At 34.1% G+C, this 25,245-nt stretch overlaps 1 protein-coding gene across 2 annotated transcripts; it reads right to left on the minus strand.

The window, feature by feature from the left end:
- Positions 1-8,863: 8,863 nt before the first annotated feature.
- On the minus strand, positions 8,864-18,202 carry LOC116110764 (homeobox protein HAT3.1-like). 2 transcript variants are annotated; one of them, XM_031396985.1, is made up of 10 exons: positions 17,946-18,202; positions 16,351-16,396; positions 14,806-16,148; positions 14,216-14,381; positions 13,970-14,093; positions 13,771-13,883; positions 13,137-13,676; positions 11,850-12,182; positions 10,122-10,211; positions 8,864-10,013 (listed from the first exon to the last, which is right to left on the minus strand). In XM_031396985.1, the coding sequence occupies exons 3-10, from the start codon at positions 16,089-16,091 to the stop codon at positions 9,618-9,620; spliced, it is 3,048 nt and encodes a 1,015-aa protein (XP_031252845.1). In that variant the 5' UTR covers positions 16,092-16,148; positions 16,351-16,396; positions 17,946-18,202; the 3' UTR covers positions 8,864-9,617. The 2 variants fall into 2 exon arrangements, with proteins under 2 accessions (XP_031252845.1, XP_031252844.1); XM_031396984.1 differs by having other exon boundaries at positions 14,806-16,396.
- Between the last annotated feature and the right edge of the window lie 7,043 nt (positions 18,203-25,245).

Here is a 25,245-nt window from a genome sequence, read left to right on the forward strand (position 1 = left end):
ATATTTTGCATTCTTTTCTGATACTCTGATTTGCTACTTACCAACGTGCAAAGACAATGAATAAAACTGTACATCGTCGAGCACATAAAAATACTGAATCATGTAAGTAGCATAATACATATGCAGAATAATAAACTTTCTTTTCTTTTCTCTTTCTCTTTCTCTTTCTCTTTCTCTTATGTTGTACCTTTTTCTTTTATTCTCTGTTTCTCTTTCTTTTATTTCCTCTTTCTAGTTTGCCGATCGGACTAGGTTGATGCATGGATTTGGAACCCTGGCCATGTGAGTGGGCACAGTCCTCATCTACATGCACTACTCACGGACTGTACAAGTACTGTATCTCTCTGCTGTGGTTGCTCACTCGTGGCAGCGTGCATGTAGGTATGCTCTGCTGGGTATAATCCTCATCCACATACACTACTCACAGACTGTACAAATACTGTATCTCTTTTCTGATGCCGCTCGCTCGTGGCGGTGTGTATGTGGGCTTTTCTATCACTCACAGGTTCCCCATCGCAAAAACCTTATATCATAGCATGCTATAGAAAGAGAATAGAAAGAGATACTATACACATTTCAACATGAATTTCCAAGCTATGGAAATTCTACATTTGCGTTCTTTAAAAACATACACTTCCCATATATGAACATATCATTTCATCATGACCATTTCGTGAATGCATAACAAATTCATAGAAGCATATCATCCTTAGGCTTGTTTATACATACACAAGCTCAGACTTAGGTAATATATAACATATTACACATAGCCTCCATGGTCATTCATTACATCAAATATATATGTTCATACAATCATTAAATAATCGAAAAGACCACTCATTCAAACATGCTTCACAACCCTTTAAGCATCGTTTTCATTCTTGGAATCAATCATAGATTATTAGATTAAAAATAAACTAATAAATTGGAAGCACCTTTGAGGTAGTCATTCTACACAGGTCATATTCAAGAAAGCATATCTTGAGTTATACACATCGGATTGCTATGGTCGTGGTCTCATTTTAAAGCTTAGAGAAAGGGCTACAACGTTTATGTTTAGGTCTCAACCCAGTTCGATAGGTAAGATGCCCAAAAATGAATCAGAAAGTCACGGATTTGACAGGGCAACCTTGGTAACATGCCTACTTTAAGGCTTTTCCATACCTATTTACCTCCACTTACTCCCTAACATTTCCTAACCATTATCCCCTGTGAAGAAATGTTAAAAGATTAATAATAGACAATCAAACTTCAATTCTTGCCTTTCTCTAACCCTTTCTTCATTAGGGTTTAGCCAACTCATGCATGCAATTTCTCTTTGGATTTTCATCAAACACTTCATATGCACATGCAACTACCATGTTGGCTACACTTCTACAACTCTCTAATTCAACCAAATTGCGAGCTAAAAACTCACTAAATTTAATATCAAACCTGGCTGAATTTCTCACTTCTCTATACTCCAAAAATTTTATCACAAAATCTTCCACAACTTCACCAAATCATCACATAACCGTACACTACTTCTCATGGCTAGAATTTATACATAAATAAACATCAAAAGCAGCCCATAATTCTCTCATACCATCACATAAAAACATGCAAAAATTCATTCACTACAAGTCTTGCTCAAATTAAGGTTCAAATTAGGTTTACTTACCTTGAATATGTGAGATCACTTCCCTTTTGTTCAAAATCTCTTCCTCTTGGACCTAGATCATATAAAAACTATAAAAATTTAAAAATTTAAAACTTTAAAGTTTAATTACACTCCTTTTGCTAGAATCTTACCGTAGGATGCTTTAGGATTGAAAATCTATGAAAATCAAATCCTATGATTTTCCTTTGAAAATTAGTGAAGAAAATTGAGAGAAAATGGGATAGAGGTGGCGTGAACAAGGGCTGAAGGTGTGTTAGGGTTTCTTCAAATAAAGCCTTATATCAAATAATATAAGCATGTATTCTCATTTTGCCTTTGCACTTTCTATAAAATTCCCTCTATGTCCTTTAGTCAATTACTAAAATACCTTCATTTTTATTAACTTCTCCAGGTTATTTTATTTCTTTTCACTCTCCACTCTTTCATCTAACTAAGAGTGAAATGACCATTTTACCGCTAATGAACTTTTAAGGAATTTTCTTCACATTTGTTAGGGTAACTTCAAAGAAATCCAACTAAGGGTATTAGGGTATAAGTAAAATTACATACCTTAAGGTGAGTGTTACATGGAGATTGATGATTGGAGGTTGATTGGATTCTTTTAATTGTTTTTTTTTTTTTTTTTAAGTATTGTGTTGTTCTTTCTGGGTTTTTGAATCGATTCTGGCATTGAAGATCGAAATTCTTGAATTGGCACACTTAGGGGTGTTCATAAGCAGTTAACCGAACCGGTTAACCATGGTTCTTAACCAAACCAGTTTTTCAACTCAGGAATTTTCCTAAACCGAAACTGAACCAATTTAAGGGGAAAACGGGTTAACTAATTTTCCCTTTAACGAAATACCAAGCTTTGCATATAATCATTGAGCCAAAAATCATAAAGCAATCTACAATTACCAATTTCTCAAAAACACAACACACTATGTCAAATTTCTTTAGATCTCTTTCTCTCTTTTACTTACACTTACAACAACAGAAAATAAAAACAATAAAAATACTTTTTCTTCTTACAACACCACCACCCTAAAACTCACCGTTTTAGAGGTTTTATTTATTTTGGGGTTTTATCTTTTGGGGAATGGCGGAGCCAAAAGACCAAGGGATCAAGCTCTTTGGGAGGACAATTCCTCTGCCTAAGGTGCCGTCAGTAGCTATATTCTGAAACCCATATCTGATCAAGCGGTCAGATTGGTCCGATTGGGTTTCGCTTTGGCTACCGATTTACAGGGGGTAAAAAACTGAGATTTGTCATTAGATCACGATTGGACCAGAGTTACTATGTCAAACCGCCAGCCCAACCGAAACAACACCAAATCCAGTCGAATAAAAAAACCCTAACCTAAAACCAATTTTTTTTAACCCATTTCCATTTGCGATTGCTTTTGCTCCTTCTCCTCCATTCACGAACTCCTTCAACTTCAACATCTTCAGTCTTCACATCTATCGTTGTCGTCGTTGTCATTGTTTGCATTTGCCTCTATTGTCATTGTCGTCGTCTTCATCTAAAGGTCAGCGTCTGTTGTTTGTCTTGCCATCTACGAGTTGCATTCGTGACTTCCTTCAACTTCAACCTCTTCAGTCTTCACATCTGTCGTCATCGTCTTCATCTGTCATCTATGTCTGCCATTTGCCTTGCCGTCTACGAGCTACATTCACAACTTTCTTCAACTTCAACCTCTTCAGCCTTCAAATCTATCGTTGGCATCTACAAGTTGCTGTCACTGTCATTGTCTGCGAGTTGCCGTCTATCGAGTAATGAACTGTAAGAGCTTCAAGTCATCCTATCTTTCTCTTTCTTGTTTGTTTTTGCTTCTATTTTTTTATTTTTGTTTTGTGACTTTTGTCTCTTTGAACTGTAAACATCATGAAAAACAAGCATATCTTGAACAAAATTATATTCAACACCTGCATCATTCAATATTTGCACAATCAAATCTTCACCAGGCACAAGACTACCAGTATTCTTAAGTTACATTTTAAGTTGTAAAATCAACTTTGTGAAGATAATCAATGATATAAACTGAACTTTAGTTAGAACTAATAACTAAAGAAAACAAAGAGCATTAGCCTTTAAAGGATTTTTCTCATTATTGAATAACAAGATGTGATAATCAACCTTCAACGGCTCAAAATGGATCATTGTACCTAAGTTTAGGAAGTTTAAAAATGAAGTTTGCAAAGATATGCCTAATATAGTGTCTCCAAAGCCTCATAACCTTGTTTTCCTTTAACTTGATAGTCAAGACTGAAGACTCATATTTCTATAAAAACTTTGCATCAATACAACAAATCGAGAAACTACAAGCAAGATTTAGTATTTTCACCCTTATACAGTGTATACATATGTTGTTGCAGAATCTCAATCAACTCGTGAGCCACTGCATTTCGAATTTCAGCCATATTAGTTGTCTTTGAATGAAATAGTTTGTGTTGCTCACTTGGTTTGGTTACATAACAAATATATGTTTCTTTAATCACCTTAGTATATTTATTCATATTGTTTCTTATATATATATGAATTAATTTTATACTAATTAAAGTTATAAAAATTGGTTTTGGTTCTACTTGCCAGGGAGAGAGAATGTCATCATCTTCGTCTACACAAAACTCATCGACGTGTCCATTTCTCCATTTTTCAAGGAAAGACTGATATAATATGGGGACATGTTATTGAGAGTGTTGATAAAAATGGAAAGAATATTATCTTGTCTTCATTGTGCAAGGTTACTAAGGGTGGAGTATTTCTGAATGAAGTAACACTAGCAGGAGTAAAGAGAGATATTGGAAAGTACCTAAAGGTTCCATTTGAAGTTAAATTCCATATAAATGAAGCACTAAAAGAAATAGGGGTAAAGAAAAAGAAGATTTCCGAGGTACAACCTTATGGTGTTATGTTACATGAATTTGAAGGGGATAAGTTAGATGAAAAGTGAAGAGGTCTTCCTGTCAAATAACCATGAATGAAGGTGTAGTAGTGGCGGTAAAAAACAATGTACAACAATGAGAGAAAAAACTATAGGGATTAGTTTTATTTGCTCCACGAAGTACTCTTAGGTCTCAACCCTCAATTAGGATTGTTTTGACTGGAAAGAAGCAAAGTGGGAGCAGACATGTATTCATGGTTTTTTTACGATGCTTGCATCCTGATGAATGCTTTAAACTCGATTTATTTTCAACCTATGTTGGATGTCGTAGTTGCAATTGGCCTTGAGTATAAACAACCTTCTTATGATGTATGCGTGTGAATTTATTGGGAGATGTAAGAAGGAAGACAATGACTTTGACAATTCAAGAGAATTTGGGAAGAGATTGATGTACATTATTAATGGCTAAGGTTGGACAGATACTTCCCAGGGTCATGATTAATTTTCTCACACCTACTCTAAAGATGTTTGTTTATAAAATCAGTGGAGCTTCAAATGTTGTAAAGGATGCTTTACATTGTTCAAGACTTCAAGTTGCTTGAGATATGGTTTTATGTTGGATCAACCAATATTATCCATGTGTCATAGAATGGAGCAAATTTAAAAGCTACTGGAAAAATGTTATTTGAGAATATGAAACATTACTTGATCACCCTATGTAGCACATTGCATAAATTTAATTTTGAAAGATACAGCTGAGTTGGACCACATAGTGCATCTTGCAAAATGCATCTAAAGTAACCAAGTTTGTATATAATCACACAATGTTGATAGCTTGTTAAGGAAAAGAGAGGTTATAGCTTATAAATCTTTAACTCTGTTCTTGTTAATTCATTACATAATCACACATCTACTATGTATGTATCACTGAACATGGTTAGAAAGAAATCATACAACCGGTGCAACTCGTTTTACTACTACTTTCATTGCATTAAGAAGTCTCCAGAGCACAAACATAACTTAACAGCTATGGTGACGAATAGATTTTTTGTGGACTCTTAACTGCCGAAAGTAAAGGCAAGGATGTTATTCTCTAATTCTAGATAATGAATTTTGGGATGACATGGGTCACTTTCCAAATTGTGGCTCTTTAATGTTTGTTGCAGATTGTAGATTCGGATGAGAGGCCTGCAATAGGATATGCATATGATGCATGTACAGAGCAAAAAAAGCAATCAAAAGTTCTTTAAGAATAAAGACATTGTACAAGCTTTATACCAATTATTAAGCTCATTGGGATAGGCTTTGCCTACACACTTCATGTTGGCTTATTATTTGAATCCAACTTTTTAGTATGTCGCAACTTTCATAAGAAACCAGAGGTCATGTGTTTTCCTTGATGTTGTCGACATAACAAGTGCATTCAAGTTGAACAGTCAAAGTTAGTGATGAAAGTAGAATATATTCAGACCAGGAGGAAAGCTTTTCTCATGAGCTTCCCTTCAAACTTGAAACCACTAACCCGTATGTGATACTTATTAAATTTCCAATTTTAAGTCGATTTCTAAGTTATGTATTATGTTATTCCATATGGTTAACACTTTAACTTTCAATTAGATGAATGGTGGAGGACATATGGGTACAATACTCCACATTTCAAAAGTTTGCAATTAAAATTCTGAGCAAACTTCAAACTCTTCGGGATGTGAGCGAAATTGAGTGTTTTCGAACGCATCCATTCAAAAAGAAAATAATTGGAGCATCAACAGTTCAATGTCCTGTTTTATCCATTATAACTGCGTTTGAAAATAATATAAAGCATGGGCAATTTAATTTTTTTATAATATTTTTATTTAGCGTTCTTTCAAAATGTGTTAAAAAAAGTAGTTGTTGATCTTACCTAATGAAGCATCAACAAAACAAAAATTTGATTGTTGACGATGAACAGGAGGATGATGAATTAATTTAGATGAATTGGAGCAAGCACTTTAGAAGAATGATCATTTCTATTGGTGTTGGTGATCAACCTTACTATGATTCAGAATGTTTCACAAGGTTGTTTTTCAACTTTTAACCAACTTGGTAGCTATTTTAATTATATATTAAAAACAATATACATCATAAGTTTTAACTCATGTTTTTAATTTTTTCTAGATGATGGTTATGATAATAATGATGATGACTCAACGATGATGTGGATAATCAATTTAGGATGGGTGAACGTTAAGATCATTGGAAGAATGAAGTATGTTTTTGTTTAAATTTATGTTATGGAAATGATTCAAATGATATAGGAATTGAGATGGATTATTATATTATTAATGTAGTAATTTAGTCATATTTTCATTCTAACTCTTTTGTTTATTTTAATTCTTTGTAGGAATTGAGATGCATGATACTTGGTAGGACTCAGAGACTTGATTCAATTGAATTTGGGTTCAAATCATTTACTTATGGCTGGTAAATGGTGGTTTGGTTGGTAAATTGATATTTTGTATTTTTTGTTGATTGGTGGATTGATATTTTGTAATTTAATTGTGTGTTGTGTTGGTGATGATATTTGATATTATTTTGTATGCCTTTGATGTTTACTTGAGTATTGATTGTAAACTGTAACTAGTTAAAAATTGTCAAACTTTATGTTTTTATTATTGTTGCAGGGTTTGTTTAATTGTTTTTACAAAATCTTAAATTTGGTTGTGGGGGGGGGGGGGGGGGGGGGGGGTGGGGGGGGGGGCGATGTCAACCACCAATCGGACCGATCCAATCGCCAAAACCGAAACCAAGCCCTTGATGAGTCAAGGCCTAGTCCGTTTCCAAAACATTGGTCACAGCACCCACTGGGTGTTCTGTTGATGAGAGTGTGACCAAGATATGGCTTGTTCAGTGAATTCTTGTGTGAGGAGGAGAGAATAGAGATTGTAAGGATGGAGAAGAGATGGAGTGTGAAAATGATGGATTTGAGCTGAATTTTTTTATTTTTTGACGGTGACCTCTGTTTGAGGTGAAAATAGAAATGGATCGATCTGGTGTGGTTTTGTTGATTTATGTGCGTTTTAGTTGATTGAAACGGAGTTTTTTGTTAATTTTGAGGGTGATCCTTTGTTATGAGGTGAAAAAAGCTTGGTATTTTCTTCTTCCATGAGTTTGGTTGAGTGGAAGACTGAGAGAGAAATGAAACAAAGGTTTTGTTGAGAGAAAGAAGAAAAATAAAAGCTTAAAGAAGCAGACATAGCTAAAGCTAAAGAAGAGGGTCTAAGTTGAAGAGGCCAAGAGGGACAAAGCTGAAGCCATTGAAGAGAAACGGAAAACCAGTGAAGAGAATGAGAAATGCTTAAAGGGTGAAGACTGAAGGGTAAAGAGAATGATATGGGGATTAAAGGTTTTTAAATTTTAAAATGGAAACCATTTCCAGTTAACTAGTTTTATAAACCCTTTAAACCGATAACCAAACGAAAATTCGATTTTCATATTTCTTTGAACTGAAGCCGAACCAATTCGGTTTCTGCATTTTTTTAACACCCATAGGAACACCACTTGTTCAATAAAAGGCCCAAGCCAATTCCGCCGAAGGCTTCCCTCAAAGCCCAACAACATGCACACTCTAACACCATCGAGGATGCCGAAATACGCCAAATTGGCCTAAGACGACAACCACACACGGGTTGCGTTCATTTCAGATTTAATATAGTACAAATAATCACTTTACCCTTTGACTATTACATTAAACAATTTTCTGTTAATTTAAAAGTGAAAATCTAAAATTTACCAAACAGAGGATGAAACTTGCCATTTCACCAAACTTGGGTGGAAACATGTTGTTTACTCTAAAATCAAATCCAAAGAGAGTGGGATATCAATGAAGTGGTGTGGGTACTGAAATTTCCATGTTTATAACCACCTTTTCTAGACTGATTTTACAATCTACAAATTGTCATAAATTTTACCAAAAATCGAAAATATTAATTCTATATAATAAAATATTTTTAATCAGAGGGTAAAGCTATTTTGTCATTTGAAAATTGTCATATTATGCTTTCAAAAATAAGGGTAAAGAAGATTATAAGATTTATATGTAAATAACGCACCAGCGAGTACCATCGTGCATTTGCAGAGGGGAAAATTGATATTTAAATCTACAATACTAACATAATTAACGCGATAACCACTGATATCTGAATCCTTCTAAAAGGTCGGTCCTATAGCCTTGGGAGATCAGAAGAGAATAACAACAATTGCATTGAATTGATCTACTAGACGACTACTCATGTATTTCCATTAAATTCATATACTTACATGAAATCTCAAACTGATGAGATTCCTGAAAATTAATTCAATTTCGACTTGTCACTACAAAATTGTTCGAAGTCACTGCCATTGCCAGAGATATACCTATTGCCTCTTAAATATGGTCTAAGTTGGACATCAAAAGTGGCGATTCATTCGGTCAATATGAACAACAAAATAAAGAAATAAATAAATTTTAAGCTTTGGGTTCTCTCCCTATCTAATATTAAAGTAATACCTCATGGAACTGTAACAGAATTGCCGTTTCTAAATATTGATTTTTTAACATCTAAATGCCGTAGGCTACAATTTGCAGCAACCCTGGGACATCCGGGCAGCCTAACCTACAAGTATCTATCAATCATTCACAACAGCTCAGCCAAAACCCAAAGAATAACACTGTAAAATTGGCGAGCCTCACTACTCTTCAAGGTTCATGGAAACAACTTAACAAGCACTGTGTCCACAGCTCACATAAGTGGGTGGTTCACAGTTCAAAGTTTTGAATACATCCAATAACCACATAAAGCATGCTTACTATAACCAAAACTTTGAAATTTAATATGAGCCAAATTGATTAAGTAGTTTTATTTAGCATCCTTGTGATAGGTCAAGCAACTTACCTGGAGGAGGAAAAACCCGAAGAGCCTATTAAAGAATAGAACAACAATTCCTGTAATCTTGGGATTGCCTTTGTGATAGCAGGTAACCTTCAAGATAATGTGATCTGCTCATCTCATAAGATATCGCTCTTGAATGAGGTCAGTGGTCATTTGTTCACCTAGGTAGATCAAGAACTTGTTTTCTCAAACAACGGTTTTCCTTCTTCGTGTCTGAGTCCGGCCACTTGTCTGTGTTTCTTGAGCTTCTGCTGAATCAGCTGGGAGATCAGATGCCTGATGACCCAATTTCCCCTTTCTCATTCTATTTCTAGAATTTGGGGCTGTAGACTTGTTTCGATAACTTTCCTGAGTCACCAATTTGCTATTCATTATAACCTCCCTGATATGTTCCATATCATGAACAACTGTATTAGATGATTCCACATTTTCAGCTCCATTTCCAGTGGAAAGTCTTCTGCCTCGATTCTTGTTTGACTGAGGCATGAAGGTGCCCTTTTCTGAAGCACTTATGCCCAGTTTAGCATCCACAGGCGATGAATGGTTGAAACTCCAGCGAGCATTCTCAAACCATTTGCTAACCTGAGAAAGGAAAACAACATCCAACAAATGAAAACTCAGATGTCCACTATATTATTCAAACTTCCGAAATGCAACAATGTTTGTTAAAGCAATGAGATAATTTATGACCTGCGAAAAAGTAATTCCAAGCTCGGTTGCTAAAGTTTCTTTTGCTGCACGGTTGGGATATTGATTTTCTTTAAAGGACTTGTAGAGTCTCTGCAGAACAAGCAAACAAATCATCAAATTAGCTCTAACTCTTTCATGTGAGTGCATATGAATGAAAGCGAGAGAGTGAGAGACTCAATCTGGAAACACACAGCAGAATGAAGATGCACTTGAAAATCAAATTAATTATCCTTGCCAATGAGCAACAGCTCAGCACAAAAGTATTTTATAAAGTTTTTTTAAATTAGCCCCAAATGAGAGAGAAAAAAAGACAGAGAAACAGAGAATTCAAACAAGCTTAGGTAGCATAAGATTATGTTTGCACCATCACGAGCCTAATTGGTCAAAAAATTTATTTTCTATACATTTCCTATTTTTATTTTCTCATTTGAATTGAACTAGAATTCCTTATTTAGATGAGCATTTATATTTCCAATTAGATGTTAATTTCCCTTTTAGTTAGGATTCTCATTGCCATAAGGGCGGGCCTTGCTTGTTTCATGATTCCAACATGTTATGATTGATGATTGAACATTGAAATGAATTCTCTCTGAAACTCTTTCTGTGCTTCTCCTCCCTTCCTTTCTCAACTATCTTCGTTTGCTTAGTCTCAATCCGTAATTTCATCACAAAAAAATTACTAATTCAATGGCTAAACTAACACAGACATTAAGTACAAATAGAGAAGTATCTGGAGTGCATCAATCATTGCACTAATGAACTTGATCTGAAAAATATAACTTAAGCAACCTCACAAGAACAAACAAAAAAAAAGAGTTTGGCATCAAAAGGAAGATCTCTTTCTAATTTCTTAAAAGATGCCAAGGAAAAATACACAAGGATATAAAAGAATGCCTTAGGATAAATTGAGATTTAAGATGACAAGAATTAACATAACAATAGAAGACATTCAAGCAGATAAAACACCCAGCTATCTGCACCATGCCTGTATAAGAGTAATATTTTGGGTGAATAAAAAAACCGATTAAACTATTAAAGAGAGAGAGAGAGAGAGAATTACCATAATAGATAACTGTTACGACTTTTATTCTATATTTAAAAAATAAATAACTTTTATTAATGCAATTACATTTCCTGATTTCCAAAAAGGTGAATAAGTTGTCACATAAACTAGGAAGAACTTGCAGGAGTACAAAACAGACATTAACCAATGTTTATTGAGCAGCTTTAAGAAAAATACCAACAAGAAGTTTTGCACTAAATTTGGGGAATTGTTTGAAAGACATGAAGGAAACATATACTGCAACAAGTTCTGCAATAAAGCAAACTGTTTATTGGCCACTAGATCAGTAGCTGCTATTGACCCGATTTCTAGTTCAAATATACTTTTCAGTTCTACATGATCTTAGTAAGTTTCTTCTTTTCTATTCTATTCTATATCAGTAAGTTTCTGCTTTTCTATTCTATTCTATATCAGTAAGTTTCTGCTTTTCTATTCTATTCTATATCAGTAAGTTTCTGCTTTTCTATTCTATTCTATAGTAAGTTTCTGCCTTTTGACCACAAGCTATTGGGAGAATCTACTAAACCTTCACCGCTTCCATACAAATTGCAACAGGAAAATTCCTGACATTTCAACAACATTAAATATTATAAGCTACTATGACCCGTGTAAAAGAAGAGAAAACATAAAATTAAAGGAGTAAACACATACAAAAAACCTATTACCTGAGTCACATCTTCGCCCAATCTTCTATATGATGACCTCTCAGCTTTACCACTAGAACCAGGTGTCGAGGAAACTTCATGTGATTTAGCTGGTGATGTATTTCTATTTTCAGAGTTCACCTTTTGACAAGTTATTCTGTTAGGACATTGTTCAGTCTCTTTTTGGTTTCGTTTCATATCCCTTTTTTGCTTTCCACTCCTAGGGATAGGAGCATTTCCATTTGGTGACACTGGAGAACCTTTTCCAGTCCTCTTCGTCCTTTTTCTTGGCCCATCATCATCAGTCCAATCTATATCATCACTTGAATCAGAAGAAACATTTCCATACGTTTCCTTTCAATATCAGAAATGGTAAACAAAGATCAGAAAACTGAACAGAGAAATGAAATAAACAAACAGGATTAGTTTGACAAAAACACATTGATATCTGAAACACTGTAATTTAAAACTGATAAGATCATGTGAATTAATAGATTTTAAGCATCCTAAGTCCTACAGAATCAGCACAATTGTCTGAAAAGGTAGATTATGCATTGACAAAATATATATTGCACACAACATGCAACATGCAGTTAGATGAAATTAAACACAGTAATGTTTGATTCTACAAGATTACAACAAAGTAGATCTGTATTATCATTGATGTGTTATACAATACATGAGATATATCAGCTATGCATTGAACTTCAAAAACAGTATCACACAGAAATTTCTGAGAATCCACACTAAATTTATTCCATATTTGAATGTTAAACCACCATTAAGTAATCAAGACTGGTCCACGCTTACACACACTCCCACATGCATGGGTAAACAGTCAAAGTTTTCAGGCTTGCCGAATGGGAAAATACAACATGACCAAAGTGATAACATTGACAAAGGTATAAATTTCTTAGAAGGTGTAGATCTTTCAAGAAGCAAAATAAATTATACAAAAACATATTTTATTGTTTCTGCAACCATGAATAACATAGCTAATATAAATTTTTTAATGCATCGCAAGTGATTAAAAATATTCATCAGGGCAAGGTAAGATGGGAAAAAGGAGGTTTATTTTTACAAGAAAAATTGCATATGTTCTTCCATCGAGTAGGTGAAAGAACCTTGGATATGGAAACTTAACAGGAAAGCTAAAATAGATCCATAATGCTAGAAGCAGTGCATACAATTACTAAAAGGTACCATGAGTTGAATGTATACTATAATATCCAGAAAGAAAAAGCAGCAGGTGCATGTTACAGGAGAAGAGAATCATGACATTAAAAAGTAATTTGCAGTGACACTCACATCATATAACTTCTTGTAGTCCAACCTTTCAATACTTCTTTTCTCAGAAGCAGGTCCTAAACCATCTTGCCCCGCCTGTAATATGGATAACAGCTCATTATTTAAAGACTCTTTGTTTCCACCACATTTTGACATCTGCCCATTAGAATCTCCGAGAGGACTGACAGATGTGGCACCTTTATCATTTCCAGAACACCTGTTATCTTCAATAACAGCAGCAAGATCCTCAGAATCAGACGTAAAATCAGAACTTGAAATTTCCTGTGTAATTTTCTCATCAAGTACTGGAGCATCTGGATCATAGTCATCATCCTCTGAATCATCAGAAGGAAGCCCCAAGTACTCGTTATTAGCTAAGGGCTCCAATTCATCAGATGCAGCAGTGAAGTCAGATTCATCAGAACTTGATTCATCTCCCTGATCCTTCTCATCAGTTCGTAGATCATCAGGATTATAATCAGTATCATCAGAATCATCTGAAGGAAGTCCAAAGTTGGGATCTTGATTAGGTCCAGCTGCGGCTGCTTCAGGAAAAACCTTCTGCAGATAAATATAGTAACAAGATGAGGATTGGAGAAGTCAGTAGAATCAGTATTTAACCAATACAGTAGAGACAGAAGGTTTTGACATTGACCTCCCAGTTGTCAGTGATAATAAGATTTGTTCCTTGTGACTCATTGACCAAGTCAATGCAGTCAACTTTGCAATCACATCCAGGGCACAACCAACCCTCATCGTCAGGAGGGACTATAAGCAAAAAGAAACACGTATAAATTGACAAGAAGGAAATAACCCAACAATATCTACTATCAAGTAGGTAATAAGGATATTACTATCTTCTTTTAACAAAGGTGGTTCCAGGCAGACTTGGTGGAATCCGCGATCACAAGCACCATCACATAGTATAATATCATTATCGGTAGACAAGTCTTTGGACCCACATTTTGCACAGAATATCTGCCATAAAAGGATTTCACATGTAAGAATTTAAAACCCCTAGTTACAGATTGTTTATATCCAAAATAACAACTTCATCAGCGAACACTGCATGTAATATTTGAGGAAAAAAGTACTCCTACATCTTCACTGTCAATCTGTCCATCAGAATCAAATAACGATTCTGGAAACTGCCCTTCAGCACAAAGTGAATCAAGACGTTGAAACAAATCTCTAATTTTCAATTTCCGTCGAAGAATTTCAGATGTGGCTCGTTGAAGTTCCTTCTCTGGCTTTAATTTTTCAACACTGCAATGTTACACAAATAGAACACTAAGTGACAAGGTTATATATAAAACCTAGGACTTGCACTATATTTATACTCATCAAAGCATTAAAGACAACACCCAACATTACACAAAAGCATTACATCTCTAGAGTGACACAAGCAAAAGCTTAATATTATCTTCATTTGCCAAAGAAATAAATGCACAAAAAAGAGAACATGGAATTCCAGAGCTGCATTTATACATATATAGTCACATCAATATACTTATAATTTTTCCTATTTCCGCTTCACAGCCAAAGAAAGCATCAAAAAACATAAGAACTAATCGACCAGTGACACAGATTAAAGTTCAAGATAAAAGCATTTGAGAGACACCAACATGATGATGCTTTTACACAAAATTACCAAACATATATAAGGCAAGTAGAAATATGATGCACTTACTTCAATCCTTTCCAGCCTTCCCCAGAATATGCAGAGATCAGACTTCGCTCATAGTTAATTCTGTTCAATAAATATCTTAGATGTGTCCTGATTCTTGAATATTCATCAGCTACTATCTTCTTCTCTCTTCTCTTCTGCTTTATTTTTTTCCCTCCACTAGAACTAACATCAGCCAAGTTATTACTTGGCTCAGGAGCTTTAGGTTTCTCTTGTGACCTTGAGCGAAGAACTCTATCATTGCGTCTTAAAGATCTTAACATATATTTTTTCTTCAATGATTTTGAAGCTTTTTTGCCCTCACGGCCCAAGCAAGTAGAGTTCTTTACCACATCTTTAGGTGGTGTCTCTGAATGACAAGAATTTTTAACCATGTCATCACAAGATGGTTCCAAATGTTCAACAACAGGAACCTTAATAGGATCATCAGGTTCTTTTAAATTTTCAATAGAAGAACTTTGGTTCAGAAGTTCAGAACTAGCTTTACAAATTACTTCTGATTGTTCACAGCTTGTGATTCCAGCGGTCAGCTCCAGTGCCTTTTCTGATGTAGGTTGTTGAGAACATGAATTTTCTCCAGTCTGACTACTCATGTTCACACCTTTAGTGTGACAAATCTTGATGATACCCTCCGCAAGCGATTGCAAAGTTTCATTTACAGCACCATTGGTTATCATGGCATCAGTGTCTGCTGGTTCATTTAGCATGATTTCAGAACCAAGCTGGTGTTTCTGTTCCAATAGTCCACTACGTATAGATTCAGCATTGAAATCATTACACCCATGTCCCGAACCAACCTGAAGTGTCTGTTCAGTATCAGTCTGAATACTGTTGCTCACATTTTCGGCAACCAGTCCCAAGTTTTCATTATCAACAGGACTGCACATGACAGTGCTGGTTTTTTTGAGTTCTTTAAATATGATTTCAGAATCTAAATAAGGCTCTACTTCTAATTGTTCACTGGGTATGCATTCAGCAGCAAATTCATTCTTCTGCTCTGACGGAATTTGCTGAGAGCATGGAACTTTATTTGTTTCACTACTATGGCTCACATCTCCAGAAAATCTCTGGTTAGGATGAATGTTGGTTACTGGAGTGCTAATCTCTTGAGGCTTATTTTGCAATCCTTCAGAATCAGGCAAATCTTGTAGTTTGGGTGGTTCAGTATGTGCACATTCAGCATCAAATTTATTTGTCAGCTCTGATGTAATTTGTGTAGAGCATGAATCATTTCCATTCTGATCATTCACTTGTAATGGGGAAACATCCATGTACTCAGCCTTTGACATGACAAATAGAAGGCTAATATTGGTGTATATTAGCACTTCTATGTGTATGGTGTTTTACTACAACTATGAGACATTCAATTTAAAGAACAAATAAAAGAATATCAATGTTGACCAGAATCGGATTACTAATTTGACTAAAGACTAAAAATACCACAACTCCAGTATGCTATTCGCAAATGTATTTACAGCCATAAATGTGTAACATACCATTCAAAACCAACTTTTTCTTCAAAATTGGCAATGGAAGAACAAAACTCACCCTGTAAAACGAGTACAGACTGTTGCATTATACGCATTACATACACCTGCCCAGGTATATTACATATCAGACAGCTTGATCTAAATAAGTTAATGAAAGTAACATATGAACAATGAATGAGAAACAAACAAATTAATTGATGTATTGACAAACCAGGCCAAATAAGTAATTCTGTACAACATAAGTTGTCCAAATAAAACTAGCCCCAACAGCTTCTCAATAACCATATTAAGCATATAAGAAAAAATTGACAGTTCAATAAATCTTTTCCGTGTAGATAAATTCACATAAAGCTGTAAGAGAAGTCGAAGAATAGCAACTTGTACTCATTGGTAAACAGCATGCTACCAAATAAACGACAATGTCATTCAAACTTAATATACATAGCCTGGAAGATATGTATACTAGACCGAGGACAAAAAAGTGAGAATTGAATAGAGGCAAATCATCATATGCTCTTCAAGTTAATACCCTGACCACATGTGCCTAAAACATAATCAACATCTACTTATTTTGCACACCAGATTCTAAACCAAGAACTACCTCAAAATGGATGCACAATGCAAAATCAGTCTTAAGAAACACTGCTTCTGTTTGTGCAAATCCATGCCACCAAAAAGAACCACAATATATACATGAGGATAATAGTTTCCAAAAGAAACGGCAAAGAAAGAAGGTGTTCTACAAGCCTAGTAAAACAAAGACCACATAAATGGACCTTGGCCATAACAATCCGGAATCAACACACTTTTTTTTTTTTAAAGATACTGTTCGTTGATAACTAAATCATCACTTCATTCATACAGCCATCTCAAGGGTATGAAATGCCCAACTTTAGGAGAGTTCCTAATGACAATTAGGATGAACATTATACAGAAGTATTAGAGAACAAAAATAGCATAATAAGCGACACAAAAATAAATAACTAGTCATATTAAAAACACCGAATAATATACCATGTAGCATTATTGCCCCAGTCAATGAGAAAGGAGAAAAAAAATGCCCCCTCTAAACTGCAGAGAAAGGAGAAAGGAGAAATGCACACTTCCTATACTCATAACTGCTCTTCAGCCGCAAGTGCCAAAAACAGGTGTATTATCTGGCAACATTACTATCATACATTGAATTTCATAAATTTCACTTCACCTACACTCTAAAATCATTTTCCAACTCATGCACGGGACAAGCATACATTTACCACAAAGTTCAGCCATAGAGAGAATGTGAGGGAAAAAACTAGCTAATAACGATTGGCTCTTACATGATTTTCTTAGGTAATGCAACAAATAGAATGAGAAAGAGAATTACACATTTGAGGTCATTCATTTTTTTTTTAATTTTTTTCACAGCCTTCTCGGCAACCAAACAAAGGCGAAAGATTAATAATAACAAAACAGAAATTAAATCACAGAGCTTTCAGCTTACTAGAAATTGAAACATTTTCACTTTACAGCAACAACAAAGCATGAAATTGAGAACACTAGCTTATATTCTTTAACTATCTCTTATTTTATCTTCTATTAATCGTTCAGAAAAATTTAACCGAAACAAACAAAATGAGAACCGTTTTGCTAAGAGAAAAGAAAATGACTGACCTGAGCTTTGTTCTTGAATCTCGTAGTTTCGGAGAATGTTAAGGAAGAAAAAATTGAGAGAAGAAGAGAGACTGTTTCTTATTGAGCACCGACGAAGATGTATTTATTTTAGAAGAAAAAAGCGGTTCTTACAGTAGAGAAAGCCTCTAAATCTGGGCCACCGTCGAGGATTGGCGGATTGGCAGAAAGAGCGAGAGAGAGAGAGAGAGTGAAAGAGAGAGAAAGCGTGTGAGGGCTTCGAGTTCTGCTATTTTTACGCTTGCGGCGTAGAGTTCCAGATTATTAATGGGCTGGGCCTATTCTTTATTATCCTTTTCTACCACCACTTTTTATTTCTTTCTCTTCGTCTTATGAGTCATAATAAGTATTTTTAGTAATATCTTTATCGGTATAAATCAAACCAATATTTAACATTAAATTCAATTTAATCTTCACTGATTTAGATCAATTTCAAATAAATTAAAATCTAATTATTTAGGATTATTAGCAACATTTCCTTCTTCATTCTTCACAATATTTTTTTTATGTCACACTATTTATTTTTTTTTTTTAGGTAACTAAGTATATTGACCCACATTGGAGCCTACATAATCCTCAGGACTACAGAACACCCTACAAACTTAATGAACAAAGATAATTGTACAAATCTGATAGGTACATTTTATGCGACTCGAACACAAAACCTCTTATATATAGCTAACCCTAATGACTAAAGAGTTTATCATCCGATCACAGAATGAGAGGTCTTAATATTAATTTTTTAATGACCATACTTGAGTATCATGGCATTTTGGTATAATTAATGTGAAGATGTCTCCTTGCTAAGGACTTATTGTATGTTCCTTCCAACCCAATTAAGAAAATTTTCTAACTTGCATCAAAACTGGGCCGGTCAATTTGGGCCAGAACAAATGCATGAGAAAAATTCTCGAATGGTCAACGATGGTGTATTCAGAAAAATAAAAGCCCATTAGCCTAAGCCCAACTACTTTGTTGTTTTACACCAGAACACGATTTGACCCAGAAAAAGAGATAACCCGACTGTGCGGATCAATCTTGGGTCGAAACCTGCATTATTGTGCTAAATTACAGTTTAGGCCTTGGGTTTAGGTTCATACTCGAGGAAAAAAAATGAAGACAATTTCGAAAATTCAAAATCACATCAAAGTTAATTGGTTTGATTTGATGAAGACTATAACTATTAAAATTAAAATGTTTGACTAGAATATGTGTTTTAACTAATTGTGGAATTATACAAATTGAGACAATCATAAAGAAGTCTCGATAGTTCTCAAATTTGTTAGTGTATACTCTTGTTACACTAAAGTCTTCATTATTTTATAATTCATCTTAAAATACATATATAAAGTTATTACATAAAAGTAATTTTTCTTATCCATCTTATAAACACATGAACATGAATAAAGATGTTTCATAATGGATCAACCATGACATAAGTATAACTCCAAGGGGTTGCCTTAGCAGTCAAAAAAGTTTGCTCCATTTATTGACTTTCTGAATTCAAACCTTGAGATCACTAATCACATGTGTGACTTACCTGTCTTGAGGATTAGTTGATTTGTGACTTACCCACCTGTCTTAGTGATTAATCTATTTATGACTTACCTTAGAATATTAAGTTTGTAAAATATTTAATAGGCCTCAAAGATTATATTATAAGTCAATCCAACAAAATGATACTCATGTCAGAATATCATTTAATTAAAACAAAAAAAAAAAAAATTAGGGGGTGGTGTTGGATTGAAGTCCCAATGATTAATCCATTTGTGGCGTAGCTTGGAATATTAGATTTGTAAAGTATTCAATGGGTCTAAGAGATTATATTATAAGCCAACCCAACATAATGATACTCATTTCAAAATATCATTTAATTGAAATACAAAAAAAAAATTTAGGTGATGGTGTCAAATTAAATTTTGGCCACGAAATCAATCAAAGTGTGCCCAAAAAAATCAAAACCTTAACTGTTGTAAGGTTGTGTTGGTAAGATTTCAAACTTGAAGGGCTTGATTTATTTTTAGGGTTGTTTTTGCAGCGTGGGACCCAACGACTTGGCCGGGTGGCACCGCAGGTCAGGTTCTAGAACATTGGTAATTATAACTTGGTTAAAAAAGTTTGGATATGTTATTCTCATGGACAGTGAGCCAGTACAATAATAAACCAAAGTCCTTCTGGTGTCCACCACGAGTAAATCTCTCTTAATAATTTATTAATCCTAATTAATTTGTAACTGTGGTTCACGTTGCTCAATTACCAAGTTTTATTTTATTTCATCCTTTTTTTTTTTAATAAAATAAAAACGAAAAGTATACAAGTTGAATGCTGTTTGTTTTACTAAAACTGAGGGAAGGGAAGTCAAAGAACAAAGTGTAGGGAAGTTTCACAGCAGATCACAGAAAAGCAGAAGTCCTCAGTCCTCACTTTACTCTTCCAGTCTTGATTGGTAAACTTGAGTCTTCAGTCAAAACCACAAAATTAGCTATAACACAATTGACTGTAAAAGCTACTAAATAATTAATTCAACATTGGGATTTTAATTAATTTAGTTTCACGTGGAGGATGGTTCCTTGGTCCTTCACGTGCAACTGCAAAATAAGATTTTACTAATATAATTAGATAGAGAAGACAAGTGTTGAGTCATGCATGGACTTTCGGGTTCAAAACGTGATGCAAAATACGCACCGTGCCGCTTCTCACTTTCCTTTACCTTTCCTTTTAATACAACACGTTGCTTCCACATTCTCGCCATAATTTTCTTTTTTCCTTTCCTCTTCCCATTTACATTAATTTAAGTATATAAATAAGAGGGAAAATGGCAAGGTTTAAAAACCCAGCCCAGGGAAAACCTGATAAAGTGGCTGGGACCCTGGTTAACCAGTTGAACTGGTGGGTCAAATTGGTGATGTTAGGATGTAAAAAAGTTTTAAATCTAGCAAAAACACCGTTAAAAATTAGTAAGTCCTTATAAGTTTAAAATCCTACAAAAAAACCCAAATGCAAATCAGTGATCAACAACCCAAGCAAAAAACGGCTTGTTTCTAGCATCGATAACACTCCTCATCACCACGAAAACTGATAGAATTTGAGGTGAGTTTGACTCCTCATCCAATAAGGTCTTGTTGAATGGGAGGATTACCTCATTTTATAACCCAATAGGCTTGAGCGTACTCAGTCGGTGTGGGACTCTAACACTCCCCCTCACAATCAAGCCCATATGTTGAATCATGTCTATTAATGGAGGTAGTTGCTGACTCTAACTCTTCACCCGTTAGTCAAGTGCTCAGCTCAACTGAACCTAGGCTTTAATACTATGATAGAATTTGAGTTGGACTTGACTCCTGAGGTGAGGAGTCAGGCCCACCTCAAATTCTATCAAAAACACCCCCTCAGTCTCCTAACTAAAATCCATCTCACCCCACCCATGTTCGCCTTGATAATCGGCGACAACATTCGTTGTTGCCACTGCAGGATTTTTGCGATTTTCGGTCATTTCATTCACCGAAAATCGCCTTTGTTGCCACCTTTATATTCACTAGACCTTCCTCTTCAAAACCCCAAACATGTTAGCCACCAATTGCTCAACGATTGTCATCCTTAATCGCCAACGAGCCGCCATGCATTTTTGCAATTTCCAGTCGTTTCACCCATCAGAAATCGCCTCCATCACCATCTTTCGACTCATTGACCCTATTCTTCAAAACCCTTGACATCCCAGCTACCAATTGCTCGCCGATAATCATCCTCCTCTCTAGGGTTTTCTATGAATAGTGAAAATTGGTAACCCAACCCAGTGAAGGCCCTAGGTCCCGGTTGAACCGGTACAACCAACCGGGCCGGCTCGGGTTTAAAAAATGGAATACAATAGAAGTAGAATCTCTTGGTAAAGCTCTTACAATTATATGATTTATTTTAATTTGATAACTAAACAACCAACAATTTTGTGATAAAATCTTTATTTTGATGAGTTATATTTACAAAATCATACCAAACACATGGTTTTACCTTTTTGTATTGATAGGATCGGATTTCCTTAATCTCTTAATAATTATATAGTTGGTGAGAAAATCAATTAAATTAAATTAAGTTAATCATCCCCATGTGTATGTTTTGTAGAGGCCTAAAGGCTAAAACTAAAAGTAAAATTAAAGTTGGTATGATTGTTCCGTACACTTATGGCAACAATTTGAATGTGAACGTGATCTGCCTACCTTCTTGTTTTTTCATCTTTTCCAAGCCTCTCCTTTCTAAATTCTAATGTCATCTTTTCAATGGGTTTAGTACTTTAGTTTCTATGATGTTTTTGTTATAACATTACAAACATTTTGTGTTTATGTGATGGTTTCTATTATAAGTAACAATATGATTACGATATTATTATTTGAGAAGGGTATCATCATTCAAATGATACTTCTAATTTTAATCTCAAAAAAAATAATACAAATTTTATTTATATCAATATACGAATTGCTTTTATTGTTTAAAACACATTTTTCTATTAATAAACTAAAACTTCTTTACACTTTTTGTTAGTAAACAAATACTTATTCCAACACATTTTATAAGAGTTAACGGTTTTTTTCTCACTCAAATAAAGGTTTAATGACATTTTTCCACCTATTGACTTTTAAAATATCATTTTACTACTTAAATTTATATTTATTATCTAAAACATTCAGCAGCAAATGGAGAGCAAACACAGTCTAAGTTGTTGAAACTTTTTTGAAGAGGTGAGGTTGTTGAGTCTTTTGGTGGTCATAATTGGCCGAAATTTGACTTGAGAGGGACAGATATGCAAACCTTAAACGCTCAATTATCGGTGAGAACAAGGTCTAAGGGGTTTTGGTGAACGATGATCGTGGAAGAGAATGGTGGTGGTTTGACGTAACAACGCTGTCAAAATTGGCCAATGAACACAATACCACCATTATTTGAATAATATTATAGTATTTTAAAATTTTACGGCGTAAGAAAGTGTGATTAAGTCATTATTTGAGTGAAAAAAGTTAAGTTTACTCCATTTTATAGAGTCATAAAAATACAACTTGAGCCATTTTTCTTTTAATTCTTTAAAAAAGTGTCTTAAAACCAACAATATCCCCTCAAATAATAATATAATATAATTCAAATTACAATACCCGAAAAAAAATTCCCTATATTAAGGGATATCAGCCCGATAAACTTGATATGATTTGACTAGTAATTGCTCATTAATAACCATAGAATAATGGTGTTCAAACAAGAATTTAGGCATAACCAAGTCGGCAGCCAATTGTTAAATTGGGTGATATAAAATGAACCTCTTACCAAAACGAAATCACCTTCTGATTTCGTGCTTAATCCTTAATGGTTTGTTTAATTAGCCAAATTAAACAGGATTGTCTACAAAAGTAGATATTATAGCTTTGGGTACAAGCGTTTGGTTTCAATAAAACAAGGGTAAGTTGCATCTTGGAGCTTCCTAATTAGGGACACGAAGCATCTCAAAGACTGTGTTGTGAAATTAAATATTAGTCAATTAATTTAATTTACCTGTAGCTTAAGGGAAGAAAATGCAAACAACATGTCACTAATTTTGGCCATCAGTGACCGAAAACGACGGCCATATCTTTAACGATCAAAGATTGATTTCTTTGACCTTTTTCAACTGTTGACGACCACATTTAACGGTAGATCTAGCATTTTTCGGTCACAGATCTAGTCGAAAAAGGCCATATCGACACATTAAGACACAGATACGATTGATCTATATCGTAACGTAATTTTCTGGCCAAATTCTAGTAGTGATGGCCAGAATCTGGCATTGTAGGTGGTGGGGGTGTTTTTGTCATTTTATATGTTGGGGTGTTTAATTAAATTAGCAAACCTAGGAGTTCTTTTATAAATTTTTAAATTTTACCTCGTAATACTTCCCTATTCAATTATCCAATATTATTCCTAAAATCCTATCCAAAATAATAAACCAAACACACCATTGTTTTTACAGAAATTAATTATTATTACATCTTCTTCTGTTTTTTCCCTCTTCCGAATTTTCAAAAAATCATGTTAAAAAAAGTTAGAGCTAAACGTCATGGGTTGGTTTAGTTGTTCAACAGATGTTTATTTTTTTTCTTGAATTCTTAATTTTAAACTTTTGGATTACTTATCACAATAATATTGTTTGGATCACTTACCATAATAATATTATAATTATTTAGTTTTTTAGACTTATAAAATATTTAATAGATTTTAAATATTAGTTGAAATGAGTACAAATGAACTAAACACCCCTATTATTAAAAAAAAAAAAAAAAAAAGTTAAGTAGTTGCGTAATTGTAATATAGAGAGACAGGAAAAGGCAGGGTAGTTTCTGTTTGACCAATTCAAAACAAAAAGTTGATAAGGATGACGTGGTGGGATTACTGATCTAAGCTTGATTAGGTAGTATTGATTACCTTTATATATGACTTTTTGATGATGGGTCTCCCAAACAAAAAGCAAAACCACTTTATTTTCTCCGCCAATTTCTGCTTGTGCTTAAATTAGTTCAATGAATACCGTAGACAATAAAAACCTTGAAAGCGATATATACATATTTCTTAAAATTATTTAATATAAAAAATTACTCTAATAAATTCTACTTAAACAAAAGACGTCATTAATAGTTATTTAGAAAAGACTGAAAGTTTTAATTAAATATGATTTAATAGAATATTTTTAAGACAATGATATTAAGTCTTACATATTTTAAATCATTCAGAGATTTTAATTTAATTCTAGTCTAGAATAGTATTTTCTAAACATTTTCCTGGATCAATAAGTCTTTAATTTCAGTCAATAATTTTTTTTAATCCAGAAGTCGTAATCTGTAAAGCTAATTTTTCCAATTTAAAAAAAAAATTAATCTTTCTTCTTAAATCCAAACTTTGACTTTGAAAATCAGAAAAAATTGAAAAGACCCCAAAATTTGACGCCCATGCATGCCATTACAATGACTCTTTAAACCCGGCAAGAAATCCTTGCTTAGCCAATGGGACAAGTCATCCCAAAGTCTATGTTGGACTTTAATAATTTATTAATGAAATGCGTGAGTCATGAAGCTAGAATATTTGATTTTGTAACTATCTCTTGATAATAGAGTAATTCGATAAGAATTTTTTAATGTATTATTTAAGAAGTTTTGAGTTTGAGTATTTCTTCGATTACTAATACGGTATTTATTATAACTTTTATCAAGTCGATAATTTCAGGGTCTCGAAAGATAAATTAAAGTGCATATTAAAAAAAAAAAATTGATTT

Source organism: Pistacia vera, unplaced genomic scaffold, assembly GCF_008641045.1.
Source record: "Pistacia vera cultivar Batoury unplaced genomic scaffold, PisVer_v2 Contig613, whole genome shotgun sequence".
Lineage (NCBI taxonomy): Eukaryota > Viridiplantae > Streptophyta > Magnoliopsida > Sapindales > Anacardiaceae > Pistacia > Pistacia vera.

Coding starts and splice junctions, on each gene's coding strand:
- LOC116110764 (XM_031396985.1), bottom strand. CDS start 16,091: ATGTCAAAGGCTGAGTACATGGATGTTTCCCCATTACAAGTGAATGAT. Junction 10,212..11,849: donor TGGGCGAAGATGTGACTCAG/GTAATAGGTTTT, acceptor CTTGTTCTGCAG/AGACTCTACAAGTCCTTTAA. Junction 10,014..10,121: donor TTGGAATTACTTTTTCGCAG/GTCATAAATTAT, acceptor TTCCTTTCTCAG/GTTAGCAAATGGTTTGAGAA.